General features: G+C 52.8%; 2 protein-coding genes and 1 pseudogene across 2 annotated transcripts in view; 2 read left to right on the top strand and 1 right to left on the bottom strand.

Annotated features, from left to right (window-relative positions):
* The first annotated feature begins 6041 nt into the window (after positions 1-6041).
* On the top strand, positions 6042-13225 carry LOC114488933 (ceramide synthase 2). The gene is given in 8 exon segments (XM_036015225.1): positions 6042-6178; positions 11245-11418; positions 11819-11936; positions 12140-12258; positions 12462-12519; positions 12840-12890; positions 13113-13161; positions 13164-13225. Coding segments are annotated over 7 exon segments (630 nt in total). The 5' UTR covers positions 6042-6178; position 11245.
* A 591-nt stretch (positions 13226-13816) lies between these two features.
* LOC118498115 lies at positions 13817-15391 on the top strand (annotated as a pseudogene).
* The window catches only part of SETDB1 (SET domain bifurcated histone lysine methyltransferase 1), a 29562-nt gene continuing 28143 nt past the window's right edge, over positions 15259-16677 (bottom strand). The window contains 2 exon segments of the mRNA XM_028502856.2: positions 15259-16181; positions 16368-16456. Of these exon segments, the coding sequence (XP_028358657.1) occupies positions 16064-16181; positions 16368-16456 (207 nt within the window). The 3' untranslated portion in view covers positions 15259-16063.

Below are 16677 nucleotides of genomic sequence, written 5' to 3'. Positions count from 1 at the left end.
TGACATCTGACAGAGAAAAGTGCCTTGTAAAGTAGGGTTGCCCGATTTAGTAAATAAAAATATAAGACACCTAGTTAAATTAGAATTCCAGACAAACAATTTGTTGGTATTAAGTATAACCCAAATATTTCATGGGATATACTTATGCTAACAAATTGTTGTTTATCTGAAATTATAATTTAAATGAACATACCGTATTTTGCCTGGCAACCTGAAAAATGGGACTTATTTCAGAATGGTTAAAGCAGAGGTACTGAAGCCAGACTCCTTAGACTCAGAATTCTGCTCTTCTCTGTGACTGTGGCGACTACCTCAACCTTTCTGACTTTACTTTTCTCATAGTCAAAACGGAGATAGAGTGATCATATTATAGGTGAATGTGTGAATTAAATAACTTAATACATGTAAAGCACTTTCGCAGAGTATTGGGCACAGAGTGGTAAGTACACATGTCAAAATTTTAACTAATATGCAATAGTAAGTATTGCTATAATGTTATTTTACAATGATAACTTATTATTAACTTGGCTCCCTAGGAGGTCCAATCTCTGCTCTCCTCTGCAACTTCTTTCCTGCCATTTCCCGATCTGGCCACAAGAAGGTTTCGGTAGCCACGGAGAACCGAGAGCCCCCTAGTGGCTACTTGAAATCCCGGAGGCTCTGGCTCCACACAGCTGTGAAAGCCTCTTCCTTCCCTTGTTGAGAAATGCAGTCTGCTGAAGACCTCAGGTTCCTAAGGGGACTTGGTGGGTAGTTCAGGTCAGGGTAAGAGCCTGAGGTAGGCATCTCCTCAAGGGTGCCCAGTGAGACAGACCTCAGGACACAGGCAGGACACTTCCTAGGCTGGGCTACCACAGTACAGTGGCTCCACAGCCAGTCCCTGTGCCTTCTGCATTCTGTACCCTTCAGAGTCTCTTCTGGGAACACATCCCAAGTAGGCTTAGGGGGGAATGAAGGGAGAAAGGGAGCTCTTGTTTCCCCAGCCCAAACCTCCGCACGAGACTCCTGGCTGATCTGCACAGCCGAACTCCGCATTTGGAGTGGGCAGGCAGAACCCCAGTCATGTGGCAGAAGCACAGTCCTACTTGCTCAGGAGTAATGTTACAATTGCTCCACTGAAACTTGGTATCACATCTTTTGTCCCTTGGTTTTGCTTTGTTCAACTCCAGGGCCAGATTGAGGTTGTTTTCAAGTGTGCTAATCACTTTCTACTCCCAGCCTCTAATTTTTAGAATTTCGGAGTTGGAGATCTTAGAGATGTCCTGGTCTACCACCCTCTGGTTACTGACTCAAGGTGGCGGAGTGACTTCCTAAGGCCATGTTGGAACCAGAATCGAGGTCTCCTAATTTCTTCTCAGTGTTTTCTTTCCCACTCAGAGCAAGGCATGGCTGATTTGGGGTCCCTCTGAGTGGAACACGGGGGGACAAACAGGAACACAGAGAACCTCCACTGTTGACTCATGACACCTTTTCAACTCTCAATTCCATCTTGCTTTTCTGTAAAACTTAATGAAGGGGATAAATTCTGAGAAATGCACGGTCAGGTGATTTCATTGTCGTGTGAACATCACAGGGGCACTTACACACACCTAGATGGCACAGCCTGTGACACACGCAGGCTGCATGGAATAGCCTAGGTTGCAAGCCTGTACACCATGTTACTCTACTGAATATTGTAGGCACTTGGTACACAATAGTATTTGTGTATCCAGACACAGAAAAGGTAGAGTAAAAATCTGGTATCAAAATTAAAAAATTGCACTCCTGTATAGGGCACTTACAGTGAACGGAGCCTGCAGGACTGGACGTTGCTCTGGGTGAGTGAGTGAGTGGTGAGTGAATGGGAAGGCCTAGGACATTACTGCACATACACTACCGTGGACTTCATAAACACTGTGCACTTAGGCTACACAATTTATTTGAAAGTTTTCTTTCTTCAATAATAAATTAACCTAACTTACTTTTTTTTTTTTACCTTATAAGCTTTTATTGTTTTTAACTTTTGACTCGTAATAACACTTAACTTAAAACACATATTGTATAGCTAGCTGTACAAAAATATTTTTCCTTATATCCTTATTCTATAAGCTTTTTAATTTAAAAACTTGTTTTAATTTATGTATTTTTAGAGAGAGTGAAAGGGAAAGAGAGAGGGAGAGAAATGCCCATGTATGAGAGAAGTGTGAGAGAAACACATGGGTTGCCTCTCGCATGCCCCTGACCGGGGACCTGGCCTGCCACCCAGGCATGTGCCCTGGCTGGGAATTGAACCAGTGACCTTTCAGCTCGAAGACTGGCACTCAACTCACTGAGGCACACCAACCAGGACCTAAAATTTTTATTTTAATTTTTAAAAAATCTTTTTTGTTAAAACCTAAGACACAAACACATACATTAACCTAGGCCTACACAGGTTGGGACCATTGACACTCCTGTGCCCCCTCCGTCTTGTCCCCCTGGCAGGTCTGAGGGGCAAGAACAGGTACAGAGATGTCATCTCCAATGGAGATGATTCTTTTGGAATACCTACCTGAGGGTCTTCTTGAGGAGTCGGCACTCTTCAAAAATATGTCCATGGTGGTTTGCTTGTTTTTTTCCTCTTATTTCATCATAGATTTGTTTGTAAGATTTTTGAAAAGAAAAAATAGGCCAAAATGGAGTCATTTTTGATAAGCTAGATTACCAAACCAAAACTTAATAATTAACCTAATTGCAGTTTCAGCTTCTCCCAGGAGTGGAATTTTAAATCAATCAGTCTGGAATTTCCCAATCAACTTTAGTGAAGTAATTTGCCTTATAAAACCCCTACTGATGTGGCTGGTGTGGCTCAGTGGGTTGGGGCATCTCCCCCAGTGAAAAGGTCCTGGGTTGGGGGTGTGGGGGAAGCAACCCACTCGATGCTTCCCGATTCATGAGATTTATGAATTCCTTAATAAAGCCAATTAGATCTTCAAATTTACTCAGCTGAATTTTGTTCCTTAACACAGATAATGTACTATGAACGTTTATCTCTGTTAATGAAAACCTTTTGGTGTTGGGGGCCATGTTTTCAAACTTTTTTTCTTTTCAACTCACAAGGCAACACCTCTAATAAACTTTTTAAATTAAAAAGATATTTGAGAGGGGAGAATTGAATGTGGGAGAGGGTGGGCAGGGCAGGGGAGAGTAATGGGGGGGGAATGGAGACAACTGCAACTGAACAATAAAAAAAAGTTAGCTCTTATTACCTTCATTGAAAAGAAGAACAAAGTTTTCAAACTTTCTAATAAGCTTGTTGAAGTCTTCAAAAGCTCCTGCTAAACCCTTCACAATGAATATTTTGGGGGTTCTTTTTCTTCTCCTGCAGTTTCCTTTCCTCTTGCCTTTTCTTCAGCTGTGTGTTCCTGTTCCAGGGCCAACAACTTCTCAAGTCAGTTCCTCAGGAAGCCCCTCTAAGTTCCCAGTGTCGTCCTCATTCGTACCCAGATCAAAGTCGTCCGCCATCTTAACCACAGCCTCATCAGTTCGTGCAACATCGGCACCACCACGATGTTAAGACAGCTAGGAAGTCTCTGGGAATTCTTCAGCTCCACTGTAATCCAAATGGGCCGCCTGGTACCTGTATGTGGTCCCTTTGGGCTGAACTGTCATTATGCAGCACATGACTGTACCTTGCATTGATTCCAGAATACAGAGAAATTTCTCCTGGCAATTTTTTCTCCCCAGAACTCCTGGCACTGGAATCCCCCTGCTGCTGTACTAGCCAAGCTCTGCTCCTTGACCCACAGAGGCTTCTGTGTTGCACCTGCAGCCTTATCTTATCTGGGAAGACCCACTCTCCACAACTGAGGTCCGGTCTTCGCCAGTTCCAGAAGCCTGGCCCAGATACCTAATCCCAGCCTGAAGGCTGGGTGGTGGGGTGGTGTCCTCTGCCTCTGGGACACCTCAGCAGCCCTGTGGAGGAAGTGAGTCAGTCAAGGCAGGCAGCTTGGGGCATTGTGGGTGTGGCTATGCCAGCCAGGGACAGTGGGGGATGGGTCAGAAGGGTGGTGGTCAAAATCTCCTGGTCCAGCCAGGGCCTGCGTGTCAGCACGTGTCCCAGTTCTGCTGACAGAACTGGCAGCATCATTCTTATGCTGCCTGCAGCTGGGTTTTCTCCGTCCACTTTCTCTTTTGTCTCCTGGGGGAAGGGCGACACACCCTCTTATCTTTATTTCTCAGGCCTTGGCAATCTAACATTTGCCCTCAAACTTCCCCTCCCCATGGCTATCTTAAAAAAAGTTAACTGGTCTTCAGTCCTGCAGGTCAGGGGAATCCTTTTAAAAGTCTGGTGGGGACCTTGGGAAAGTCTGGCATCTAGAAAAACTGCCCGAGGAAAGGGTTCAGAAGCTAAAAGAAGGGAGCCAAGTAGGACCGAAGTGTGGGGAGGGGTGAGAGAGGGACCCAAGGTTAGCTGTGGCCCTAGGAGGAGATGCTGGGAGCCTGCTGGGAAAGGGCGTGTGGACGGGACGTGTGGGCCAGGAGGAACCTGAGGAGGGCACTCAGGAAAGGCAGACGGAACTTGGGAATTGTCAGGCTGAGGGAGGAGGGGTTACCAAAGGGTCCAAAGATATAAGATTTGCTAATAAGGGAGGTGTTCAGAGGGGAGCAAAGGAAAACTGGGCTGGAGGATTCGCCGGGAACTGGCAGGTCTGGAGCTAAAAAAGGCCGGAGTCCCCTGGGCTGCTTTATGGGGAGATGGGCCAGGGGGTGGGCCAACACTTCCCGTGTCTCAGGAGGTGGGGCCGGGCTGGGGTCCCACTGCAAAGAGCGAATGAACAAACAGGTTGGAAATCAGTCGGCCTCTGCCTCTCCGCCTCTCCGCCTCTCCGCCTCTCCAGAAAGAGCGTACCGTGAGGTCCCAGCTCTAAAACTGGATGCGTGCGTGTGTGTGGAGGAGGGGCGCTGTGACACTGCTTCCTAAAAGAGCTGTGAGAGCACCTGAACTTGATTAGATAAACCAGGCAACAAGCCGCTGTCAGAGGTTTTAGCTGTGACAGTATAGAAACGCCGACGTTTCATCAAGGTAAAGAATTGTGACCTGTACCCGGAGTCGGTTGCACTCTAAACAAACCCTCGAACGCCCTTCGTCGTGCTGTCCACGTTCGGAGTCAAGGACAGTTTTCTAGGATAAACATGTTGCATCTTCCCGAAATATCGGTTTCACCCGGTTAAGCGAAAGACGTATTTGAATGTAATTTTGAACACGGATATGTGCTGTAGATTGAAAACTGGAGTGCATTTTGCAAAACAGAAGTAGGGGGTTGGCTCTTTCAGAGACTACCAGGAGAGTACGTGTGCTGCCCGGGGAGGCTGCACAGCTCCCGGGTGTTAGCGTCGTGGGTTTTACGGCGCCGATGGCGTGGGGACGCCCCGGGGGTCGCGGGCTCGCGCTGGGAAGGGCGGCGGAGTCGCCGGGGCCGGCTGCCTGGGTGGGCCCTGGAGGGGCGCTCGACCAGGGCGCACAGGGCGCACGGCACTCGGGCAGGGAGCCCCGGGGCTGCGCCCGCGGGGAGCCCAGACGCCCTCGTCCCGCCGTTGCGCAGAGCGGCTGGAGGTGGAAGCGCCGCAGAGGGTGCGGGGCCGCGGCCGGGCTGAGGGCTCTGACCGAACTTGGGGGCGGGCTTGTGGGGGGGCAGCGTCACTGCCTCTCGCGCCCCAGATTCCTGGGCACCTCGCGGGCCCGCTGCGGGGTCCCCGAGGGCTACGTCGCACCCCTAAGGGAGGACACACCGGCTGGAGGAGCCCGCACTGCCTCCCCTCCGGGGGACCGCTCCCCGGGGGCTCCGGTCCCGGGGCTGCGGCGGGCGGCGGGGCGGCGGGGCGCGGGGGCTGGGCACGGCCGCCCCGCCGAGGCCCCGGCCCGCGCCCGCCCTCCTCTCCCCTCCCGCGGCCCGGCCGCAGGCCCACGCCCAGTCTCCCGGCTCCCGGGTGGCTCGCGGCCTTTCTCTCCCAGGTTGGGCTCGGCCTCGGCCTCAGCTGGGTTCGGCGGGCGGCGGGAGGAGGAGGAAGGAGGGGAGGGAGCGGCGGGCGGGCGGGCGGGCGGAAGGGGAGGAGAGGAGCGGGCCGAGCCAGTCCGGAGGGGCCCGGGGCTAGGACGAGAGGAGACACGGAGCAGCGGCTCCCGGCCCGCCCAGCTCCGCGCCGCCGCCGCCGCCGAGTGAGTGGGGACCCCGGCCCGGGAGCCCGGCGCCCCGCGCGCAGGGGTGGGGCGGGCGGAGGCGCCGAGAAGTTGGGCGACGTGGGGGCCGCCCCCGACGCAGCTCCGCGGAGAGGCCCGGCCGGGGCGGGAGCGGGGGCCCGCGCGGAGAAGGCGACCGGGGCGGCCGGGCAGGGCGGCCGAAGGCTCGGGCCTCCGCGGGGCGCGCTCATGGCGGCGGGCCTGCGGGAGGGCGGGCCGGGGCGCCCGGCGCGAGCGGCCGGTCCCAGCGCCGCCGGAGGCAGGCGCCGGGCGGCCCTCGACGTTCCCGGCGTCCCCGGACGCGCCGCCCCGCGCGCGGGGAGGCCCTCCCGGGCAACAGGTAGGGGCCGGGAGAGGGGGCGCGGGGCTGCTCGCGGGCGGGCCGAGCCCCGGGCGCCCTATTTTGTGGGGACCAGCATAGGTCTGGAGACGGTTTTGCGCGAGAGCCCCGGGCGGCGGGCGCCGCGGCGTCGCCCCGGGCCTGAGCGACCCCGCCCGAGGGAGTGGGAGGGGAGGAGGGGCTTTGCTCCTGTTTCGTCTTACCGGAGCGCAGCGGCCACTCTGGGAGGGAGGTCAGAGCTCCATGTGCTTAACGGGAAAACAGGAAGGAGGGCTCTGAGACTCTGTCGGCCCCCCAAAGGTTAAGGCCTCCTAAACCGTTATGGGGTGTGTGGCAGGGGTGGAGGGAGACCTGCTGGGGAAACTGGTTTCTCTGCCGCATCTTGCTAATTATTGGCCCGGAGGTTCTCTGGCAAGTAGGTTAATGACAGGTGTGCTGCGCGAATCTTTGGCCCGAGCTCGGGGATTTCTCTCTCACCCCAAACCAGAACTGCAGTCACCCGAGTTGCCAGGCCCCGGTCAGGGGGTTCTGAGGATGCTGAGGCATGGAGTGAGCCTTCTTCCCGGAGTCAGGCCGGGAAGGCCTCCCGCAGGCAATCACCCCACATCTGTGTTTGCGGGTCTCCGGACCTCTAGCCGGACCTGAGCTTAGGTGGCTGACGGCAGTTGTGACGGGGCTCGTAGAGATTAGGACTGCTCTGCAGCCTCGTCCCTCAGGGCCTGGCCCTAATCACGCAGTGACCTGCACCGCTCTGTGTTTTCAAGAGCGTTTCTTGTCTCCCTTAGCGCTTCACAGATGCACTCCCTTCACTGGGGCCTCTGGCCAGCTTTCCCCCTGGGAGGAGGGCTCCTTGTCCCATGTCACTGGCCACAGGCTGGCCGATCCTTTACTGTGCCCTCCTTCAGCACTGCGTTCTCATCTGCCCTCTTCAACCTGTTGGCCTCTCCCCACCCTCGGGGGCTGTAGTCTCGTGCAGTATTGCGTATGCCGGGGCTCCTGGGGGATAGCCCAGATAAGCTAGATTTGGGGGCCTGTACTGCAGCCTGGAGCTGGACACCTCTTCTTGGCTTCATCCATTGCTCGCAACCTTTAGTTCGTGCCCGAAAATTTCAACCAGGAAGATTATTCAGGTCCTCTTCCACATTTTTTTTTTTTTTTGTAGTTCCTCAAGCTTTGGTGTGGAACCCTCTGTCACTCCCTCCTCACTAGCTGATCCTATATATTTTCCTCAGTCACTCTTCCACGCTCTGAGAGCCAGTGGGACTGTTCCTACATGGGTCTCTGAGATCCCTTTCTCACAGACTCACACTTCTGCCCTCCTGGCCCTCTGGCTTTACAAGTCCCCAAGAGGGACCCCCTTGTCCCTTTGCATCCATCTGTGCAGGTGTGGAAGGGGTCAGTCGGAGTTGGTAGCAAAGGGTGGTGGACTGGGCTGAGCCGAGCTCAAGTTCCAGGTAACCCAATGCCCATGAAATCCCTGCTCTGCTGGCCCCTGTCCAGCTGGCCTGTGGCTCAGAAAGTTGTGTCGTGTCTCTAAGGCAGGTGTGTGTGTGAGAGACACACACACACATACACATGCACACACAACCTATCGTCTCTTCCTGTGTGTAAAGGGGAGTGAAGTAATTGTGAGTGGAAAAATATCTGGTAGGTGTGAGTTTTTCTCTGCCAGAAACTCAAGGAATTACCGGTAGGCCATGTGGGGCCTGGAGAAAAGCAGGGTCTTCTCCCTATCCCCGAGGACCCATCGCCCTTTCTTTTCCCTGCCTTTTGTATTATGGGATCCTTTGCTTGGCTTGGTGGTGCTTGGTGCCAAGAAGCCTCTGAGGCCGCCACCCTCGAGGCCCACACTGGGAGCCCCTGTTCTCCATCTGCCCTCACCCCTCCCCATGTTGAGTTAGAAGCCCTGACCTTGCTGAATCTGGTGTCTGTCCTGCTGGGCCAGGTCCGGGCAGGGAGCAGTGAGTAGTACCCCTCTGCTAATGGAAGGACTGGGCAGCGAGGGAAGGCTGTGGTCACAGAGAGCCTGAAGCCCAGGTGCGGGCGAGCCCACATCAGTCTGCGTTTCTGGACGCCTGACACACCATGCTTTCTTGTTCACAGCTCACACCTGTCTTTCTGCAGGGAGCTGGCAGGGAGACAGGTATATCTTTCCTGGGTTTAAACAGTTGCACTGTCCAGGCACTTATCCTTGACCACTTCCTGACACTGCTTTGCCTGCCTCCCCAGCTCCTCACTTTCTTTGTAGGAATCAGACTGGCAGCAGACCTCCCCAGCCACAGGAGTCAGGGCGAGGGGCTCCACGCACCCTTCCCCCACCCCTCTGAACATTTAGTCCTCAAAATGTCCCTGTTAAGAGAAACTTCCCTGCCGGTCTCCACTGACCAGTGTGGGGGATGGGGCCCAACATCTAGGCCTGTCTGTACCCTTGGCTTTAGTGTCTCAGCCAGAGAACAAAGTTGGGCTCAAGATACACATGAGTCAGGTGACTGGGCCCGGTATTCTCCCCACCTCCAGTCAGGCCAAGCACAGAAGTGGGAAGGAAGAGCCAGAGGTGCCTCCATGTCGGCGTTCTGTCTTGTCCCTCTCTGCTGTTTTCTACCACTGTTCCTAGGAAAAAGTGTGTGTGTGTGTGCACGCGAGCGTGCACATGGTTGGGGAACCGGTTTCTACTGTGGATGATGATGTTTAATTTTATTCAGTTCAAAAGACTTCCCATCTCTTTAACTAATTAAATATTTATTCTGACTAAGGTGAGTTGGAAGGGGCCGTGCCCTCTCGAGCTGAGGCCTGGAATGTGTGTGTGTGTGTGTGTGTACATGCGTGTGCGTACGCACGGTGTGGTATTGGGGGAAGGTGGAGCTGAAGCTCCGTTGTCAGTGCTGACCTCTGATTTCATCCCAGAGTGGGGACAAGAGGGTAAAGTCCTTGAGCTGGAATACTGACCCGTGACAGGCTGAGAGGGATTTCGCAAGTGCTTCTGTCGTGGGTGGGGGTGGAGCTGTGAGAGGAGGGGCGAGAGGACCAGCCCAGCTCAGCTCAGCTGTGAACCTGTCTGATCCACTCTTCTGCCAGGGGCACCCACTGGTCTCCAGTCACAGTGGAGGAGAGTGTCCCCACTCTCTCCTTCCTCCTTGGTGGGTGGGGATGGGGGCGACACACAGCCACCTTCCTTCTGTGTCAGCTCTTAGTCTCAAGCCAGCCTGAACGCTGCCACCTCTCCTGGATGAGGGGTCGGGGGCCTGGAAAGTACTGCCCTTGTCACCAAGGGGTGTTCACTGCTGAGTCCCAGACCTCCAGGTGTTGTGCTGGTTCCAGCATCACTGACTCTTCAGGACCATCTCATAGCTTCTCTCGGCTCCAAGCAGCTGCTGCCCCTCATGGGCCACAGGCCATTTCCTTCCTCATTCGAGTGCCCAAGTGGTCACTATGCCTCTTGCAGCCACTACCTTTCTCTCTTTCTTTCTTTTAAAGACTTTGTTTACTTTTAGAGAGAGGGGGAGGGAGAGAGGGAGAGAATCATTTATGTGGGAGGGAGACATCAATTGGTTGTCTCTCACACACCCCCAGCTGGGAGGCTAGCCCCCAACCCAGGCATGTGCCCTGAACGAGAATTGAATCTTGAATCGGTGACTTTTCAGTTTGCTGGATGACGCCCAGCCCACTGAGCTGCACCTTTCTTTTCAGTGGAGGGGAGGGGAGGCTGGGAAAGCAGCAGCTCTCCCTGAGCTGAGGGTATTGTGACAGGTGTTCCTCTGCAGACGAGTGTTTTTTCCAGGTGAACCTTAATAAGCAGTAGCTTCTAACCCCACCACTTTGGCTTGCTGTCTCCATTCTCTGTTCTCCAGTCCTTGACTCTCTGCAGCTTTGTCTTCACTTTGTTTCTTTTCTTTTCTTTAAAGATGTATTTATTTTTAGAGAGAGGGGAAGGAAGGGAGAAAGGGAGACAAACATCGTTGTGTGGGTGTCTTTCATGTAGCCCCCACTGGGGACCTGGCCCACAACCCAGACATGTGCCCTGACTGGGAATCGAACTGGAGATCCTTTGGTTCGCAGGCTGTGCTGCATCTACTGAGCTACACCAGCCAAGGCCACATTGTTTCTGAAATGACCCTCCTGCTTTATGTGTAGGAATTGGGCAGTTTGGCATGGGTATTAATTTTGTGTGCAGTAGTCCACTGATTGTCCTAGAGCTCAGCCCATTGGGAACATAATTTTGCTTTATTCTGGCTCTTAATTTTCCCTAGGAACCATGGGTTGTAGGGAAGGGGAAGGGAGGGTTTGCCCCAGCCCCGGAATCTGGTTTTGAACTTCCCCAGCAAAGAAGCCTGCAGTTGTTGTTTGCCTGAGAGACTGGAGAGTTAGGGGTAGGGCGGTGCCTCTGACTTGAAGATTGTTGGCTTCTAAGACCAGAACCTGGATAGCAAAATGATGGGAAAATGGACTGTTAATTCTAGGCTATCAGGACTTCCTGGGGGTGGGGGTGTCAGCATCACCTTCGTTGGTGTAAATGGTAAATGATAGAACTGGAAGGCCATTACAGATGAGGAAAATGATTTGTCCAGGCTCAGCTCAACACTCCAGGACCTGAGCCCAGGACTGAGTCTCTGCCCTCTGCCCCTTTTGTTAAACCATGAAAACTTCTCTCTCTCTCCCTGGTGGCTGTCCCCTTTGACGCCCTCTACCCCCCTCCCACCCCCCTTAGGATGCTCCAGACCTTGTACGACTACTTCTGGTGGGAGCGGCTGTGGCTGCCTGTGAACTTAACCTGGGCTGATCTAGAAGACCGAGATGGACGCATCTACGCCAAAGCCTCAGACCTCTACATCACACTACCCCTGGCCTTGCTCTTCCTCATCATTCGACACTTTTTTGAGCTGTGAGCATACTCGCCTACCCACATGCCTTCCCTGGCTGCCCACTTCAAGTGTGTGTCTTGCTGTTTAATTGGCCCTAGACCCTGGTGTTTGGCCACCCAGGTCCCTGCCTACTGTGTCCCCCACTGAAGGCAGCATTGTCTTCCTGAGGCTCAGCACCCCCTGGCCCTTTCTGTCAATGGTTATTTGTTCTCACCCTCCACTCTGCCTGGCCACTTGTAAACACAGGCAGCTTTGTCAGCTCTGAGCAGCTCAAGGAGGCCAGAGGGGATTGCCAGGAAACTGAGGCCGGAGTAAAGCCTGAGCTTGCAGTCCTCTCCCTTCCCAGCTTAGGGGCTACCAAGACACCGAGTGAGGTGCTTCAAGAGAGCCAGACACTTCTCACTCATGTCCCTTCCTCAGTTACGTGGCCACACCACTGGCTGCCCTCCTGAATGTAAAGGAGAAAACTCGGCTGCGGGCTCCTCCCAACCCCACCTTGGAGCATTTTTACCTGACCAGCGGCAAGCATCCTAAACAGGTATGAGCTGCAGATCTGCTTGAAAAGTTACCAAGTTCTCATGGGAGGGAAAAGGGATGGGTTGGAATATCAGCTCTGGTGGGTGAAGAATGGGAAGCAGCGCTACAGACTTATTACAAGCTTGTCACTGGGAGCAGGTGAGACAGTGTCAGGCACTGCTGAGTTCCGAAGCGAAGTGCAATGGGCTTCTTCACTACACCCAGGTGGAGGTAGAGCAGTTGTCCCGGCAGAGCGGGCTCTCTGGCCGCCAGGTAGAGCGATGGTTCCGCCGCCGCCGCAACCAGGACCGGCCCAGTCTCCTCAAGAAGTTCCGAGAAGCCTGGTAGGGGAGGTTGGAGCACGAGGAGCAGAGGAAGGTCTGATGTACCTTGCTGGGTAGGGTGGGCAGTGGCTGTATGCAGGGTGAGATTTCACCGGGTCAGATCGGTACGGTTGTCTAGACATTCCTGAAGGTCTCTGGGGTACTCGGAGGGTTGTACCCTTCTCCCACCCCCCTGTTCTAGCCATTTCCACTTTCTCTTCCAGCTGGAGATTCACATTTTACCTGGTTGCTTTCATTGCTGGCATGGCTGTCATTGTGGATGTGAGTGGGGATTATTGGGATGCGGGAGTAGGTTCTATGGCAAGGTGCGGGGAGGCCACAGAATCTGGGTGCCTCTTAAAAAAAAAAAGATTTTATTTATTATTTTAGAGAGAGGGGAAGGGAGGGAGGAAGAGAAACATCAATGATGTGCAAGAGAAACAATGAATCAGTTGCCTCTTGCCACTCCTAACTGGGGACCTGGCTCACAACCCAGGCATGTCCCTGACTTGGGAATCAAACCAGTGACTTGGTTTACAGGCTGGCACTCAACCTGCTGAGCCACAGCCAGCCTCTTTTAACCTCTCACCATCTCTTTGCAGAAACCCTGGTTCTATGACATGAAGAAAGTTTGGGAGGGATATCCCATACAGGTATGAGAAGGGGCCCTGGTTTCCTTTATAAGGGGTGATGAGGAGCATCAATATAGCATAGGACTAGGCTGCACGAAGAGACCATCTCTGGAGCACCAGGCAGGAGGGACTGCAGTCATGGTGCTGAACGATCTCGGAGGCCAGAAGGGCTGCTTTGGAAAGCTGTGCCTCCTGGGTCGTCACTCTGGGGCCCCTTGCCTCATTTCCCATTCTCTCCCCCAGAGCACCATCCCTTCTCAGTACTGGTACTACATGATTGAGCTTTCTTTCTACTGGTCCTCTTCAGCATCGCCTCTGATGTTAAGCGAAGGTGGGTCAAGGGCCTGTGCTATTAAGCCTAGAAGCCCAGATGAAACTGTGCTGAAGCCTGCTCTTTGATTTGTGGGTGCTTTGGGTGGAGCTGTGGGATATGGGGAACTAAAGGTGAGGGGCAGGAGTAGGAGGAGCTCGGGAACAGGAAAAAGTCCCCTGGAGCCTGCGTCTTTTCTGCAGGATTTCAAGGAACAGATCATCCACCACGTGGCCACTATCATCCTCATCAGCTTCTCCTGGTTTGCCAATTACATCCGAGCAGGGACTCTCATCATGGCTCTGCACGATTCTTCTGACTATCTGCTAGAGGTCAGGCTCTGGGCACTTCTTATAACCCCCCTGGTGCAGGGTCTCCTGTCCCTCTATCCTTTGGGGTGGTGGGGGTGTGTGACATTCCTGGACCTAGGAGTTGGGGGCACAGAGCCAGTGTGGTAAATGGGGTTACATGTGAATGTGTACGGGAGAGTCAGGAGCCATGATGAATGGTTATTTGTGGGGGTTTGTGGGGGGTGTGTGACATTCCTGGGACCTAGGAGTTGGGGGCACAGAGCCAGTGTGGTAACTGGGGTGTACATGTGAATGTGTACGGGAGAGTCAGGAGCCCATGATGACGGATGGGCTGTCTATGCAGTCAGCCAAGATTTAACTATGCGGGATGGAAAAACACCTGCAACAACATCTTCATCGTCTTTGCCATCGTCTTCATCATCACCCGACTGGTCATCCTGCCGTTCTGGTGAGTAGGAGACCAGACTGTACTTTTCTCATGAAATCAGGAGTCTTGCCTCCCTCCATTTATCTATCCTCATCTTAACCCCTTCTTTTCTGTGTTTAACGGTCTCTCCCTTCCCGTCCCCAGGATCCTGCACTGCACCGTGGTGTACCCGCTGGAGCTCTATCCTGCCTTCTTTGGCTATTACTTCTTTAACTCCATGATGGGAGTGCTACAGATGCTGCATATCTTCTGGGCCTACCTCATTTTGCGCATGGCCCACAAGTTCGTAACTGGAAAGGTGAAAGCTCACTCCCCATTTGTAGGTCTTACTACTCTCAACTCTAGAAACTGCCCAAATTCCCTCCTACACCAACAACCCTCTAAAAACCTCCTGAGGGGCTGTGGGAATAGCTGGAACAAGCCCACAGGAGAGGCAATACTTAAGAGGTTTGAGGACATCAAGTAAACCTCCTTATTCCGTTCCACAGCAGGTAGAAGATGAACGCAGTGACCGAGAAGAAACAGAAAGCTCAGAGGGGAAGAGGCTGCATTTGGGGGAGGAGCAAAGAGCCGGGTCCTAGCCAATGGCCACCCCATCCTCAACAACCATCGTAAGAATGACTGAACCACTGTCCCTGCCACCCCTCGGATTAATGTGTAAAGCCAAGGAACTGTCCCCCGCCCCACATAGGGTCACTTTAAGCTCTGGAGAAAAAGGAGAAAGCCAGAAGAGAGTTCTTCTCTCTGCCCCCACCCCCTGCTTGTCACCCAGTTGCCTTTAAACCAAATCCTGACCAACCTATCCCCACGTCTCTGCCTGGGGGAGGGTTGATGATATTGTCACGGGGGTGGGGGGGGCGCAGTTTTATTTTCCACCTTGTCCTTTGTTGCTTTCAAGACCCTTCCTCAGCTCTAGGGGTGGGGATTACAACTCACATTCCTTATCCTTCAGAATTTGGCCCTAGCTGTTTGCCTTTGACCCCCTGACCTCCAGAGCCAGGGTTGTGCCTTACTGTCCCATTTGTGGGCCTCATTCTGCCAAAGTTGGACCAAGGCTCACCTTTCTAAGCTCCCTAACTTGGACCAGAAACCAAAGCTGAGCTGGCTTTAGTCTTTTCTCTCGTAAGATGCAAATGAACTGAGTGTAGGAGGGTAAACATGACCCTTACCCTACCTCTGCCAAAAAGTGGGGCCATACTGGGGACTGCTCAGACAGTCTTTGTGTTACTTTTCTGCCGGCTGTCCCCTGTAGTCACAGGTCCAAGATCTTACTGCCTTTCTCTGGTCTCTCCCCCTAGGCTAGTTGGTTTGGAGTAGAATGGCAACTAGTTCTAATTTTTATTTATTAAACATTTGGGTTTTGGTTTTAAAGCCAGAATTACAGCTAGCATCTGGCCTTTTAGCAGTGGGACCACTTCAGACCAAAATGTACTGTTGTTTTTTTTTTTTTTAATTAAAATATATTAAAGATTAAGTAAAACACGGCAACAAGCGTCTGAGACTATTAGGAATTAGAAGGGGATCAACTAAGTAAAACTAAGGTAGTCTTTCTCATGCCTTCCTCATGGTTACATAACAATTAAAAAAAATTCATGTGGCAAATAAGAAAAAGCAAAGGTAGAGAAGGTACAAGATTAATGGCAGCTGCCCACTGGGAGGGATGGGAGAAAACAGACTGCTCATTGAAAGGCCCAGAAATGGGAGTATGGGGGCCAAGGGAAAGAGAATCAAATCACAGTCTTAGTCTTAACATCTTATTAAAAGACTTTCAAGAAACAATACAAACCAGGGATAGTAAATACACAGCCCTCACACCAGGAATACAGTGTGTTAGAAGCATGGACGCTTGAATGAATGTAGGATGGGAGGGATGAGCAACAGGAGGGCTGAGGGGATGTCAGGCCCAGGTTAGAGTGGTAACCTCTCACTGCCCCTAGTGCCTCAGGGGTGGAGGAGGGACCCTGCCTGCTAGCACCACATTGAAAGGGATCTCCTGGTCCAGAACCCCCATTTCTATCTACTAGAAGCTGGGGGAGTAGCTAGACTGGAGACCCGGTGGGTGGGTCACAGTTCAACAGTCAGGAAGACCCAGTTTCTGGGGATGGGTCAGTTCAGGAAGGATTCAGGTTAGGAAGAAGGCTGTCCTCTAAAGAAGGCGCCCTCTGCATTCGATGGCCCCACAGCAGCAGAGCAGCTCCTTGCCTTCCACACTGCCCACCTCGTAGTTGTAGTCCCACGTAAGTTCTGTCCCAGCCCGGATTCTCCTACAAAGGAAGAAAAGGGTGGGATGGGAAGACGGCAGACAGCCTGGGTGCCCGGGCTTACAGAGTGTACAGGTGGCGCTGGATCACAGATGGAGGAGGGGCCCTTAGATTTTCCATAGTCCTTGCCCCTTCCCAATCCTGGGCTTCTTTTCCTACCCGACCACCCTCTTTCTGACCGCCTCTTACTTGCTGGCAAAGAAGGCCACCCAAGGGAATCGAAGATCATGAGTATCCACGAAGACATTCTGGACAAACAGGTTGGGGCTGCAACTGTGCTGTAGGTTTAAGGACAGGATCAGTAAGAACCACAGAAACAGAATCCAGCTTTGTGGGGTGAGTGCAAGCTGGGTGAAAAACGATGCCACCTGATCCTCCCCATCACAGCAGTTTTGAAAAAAGCTACTCCTTTAAGAATTTATAACAAGAAAAGGTAGGCTTATGTAATTGCATCAAAATACTAGAAATTTAAAGACCATGGGATAATCTAGCATCTAGA

This window comes from Phyllostomus discolor, chromosome 14 (assembly GCF_004126475.2).
Source record: "Phyllostomus discolor isolate MPI-MPIP mPhyDis1 chromosome 14, mPhyDis1.pri.v3, whole genome shotgun sequence".
NCBI lineage: Eukaryota > Metazoa > Chordata > Mammalia > Chiroptera > Phyllostomidae > Phyllostomus > Phyllostomus discolor.
The sequence above is the reverse complement of the archived record's forward strand: the minus strand, read 5'-3'. Positions and strand labels throughout refer to the sequence as shown.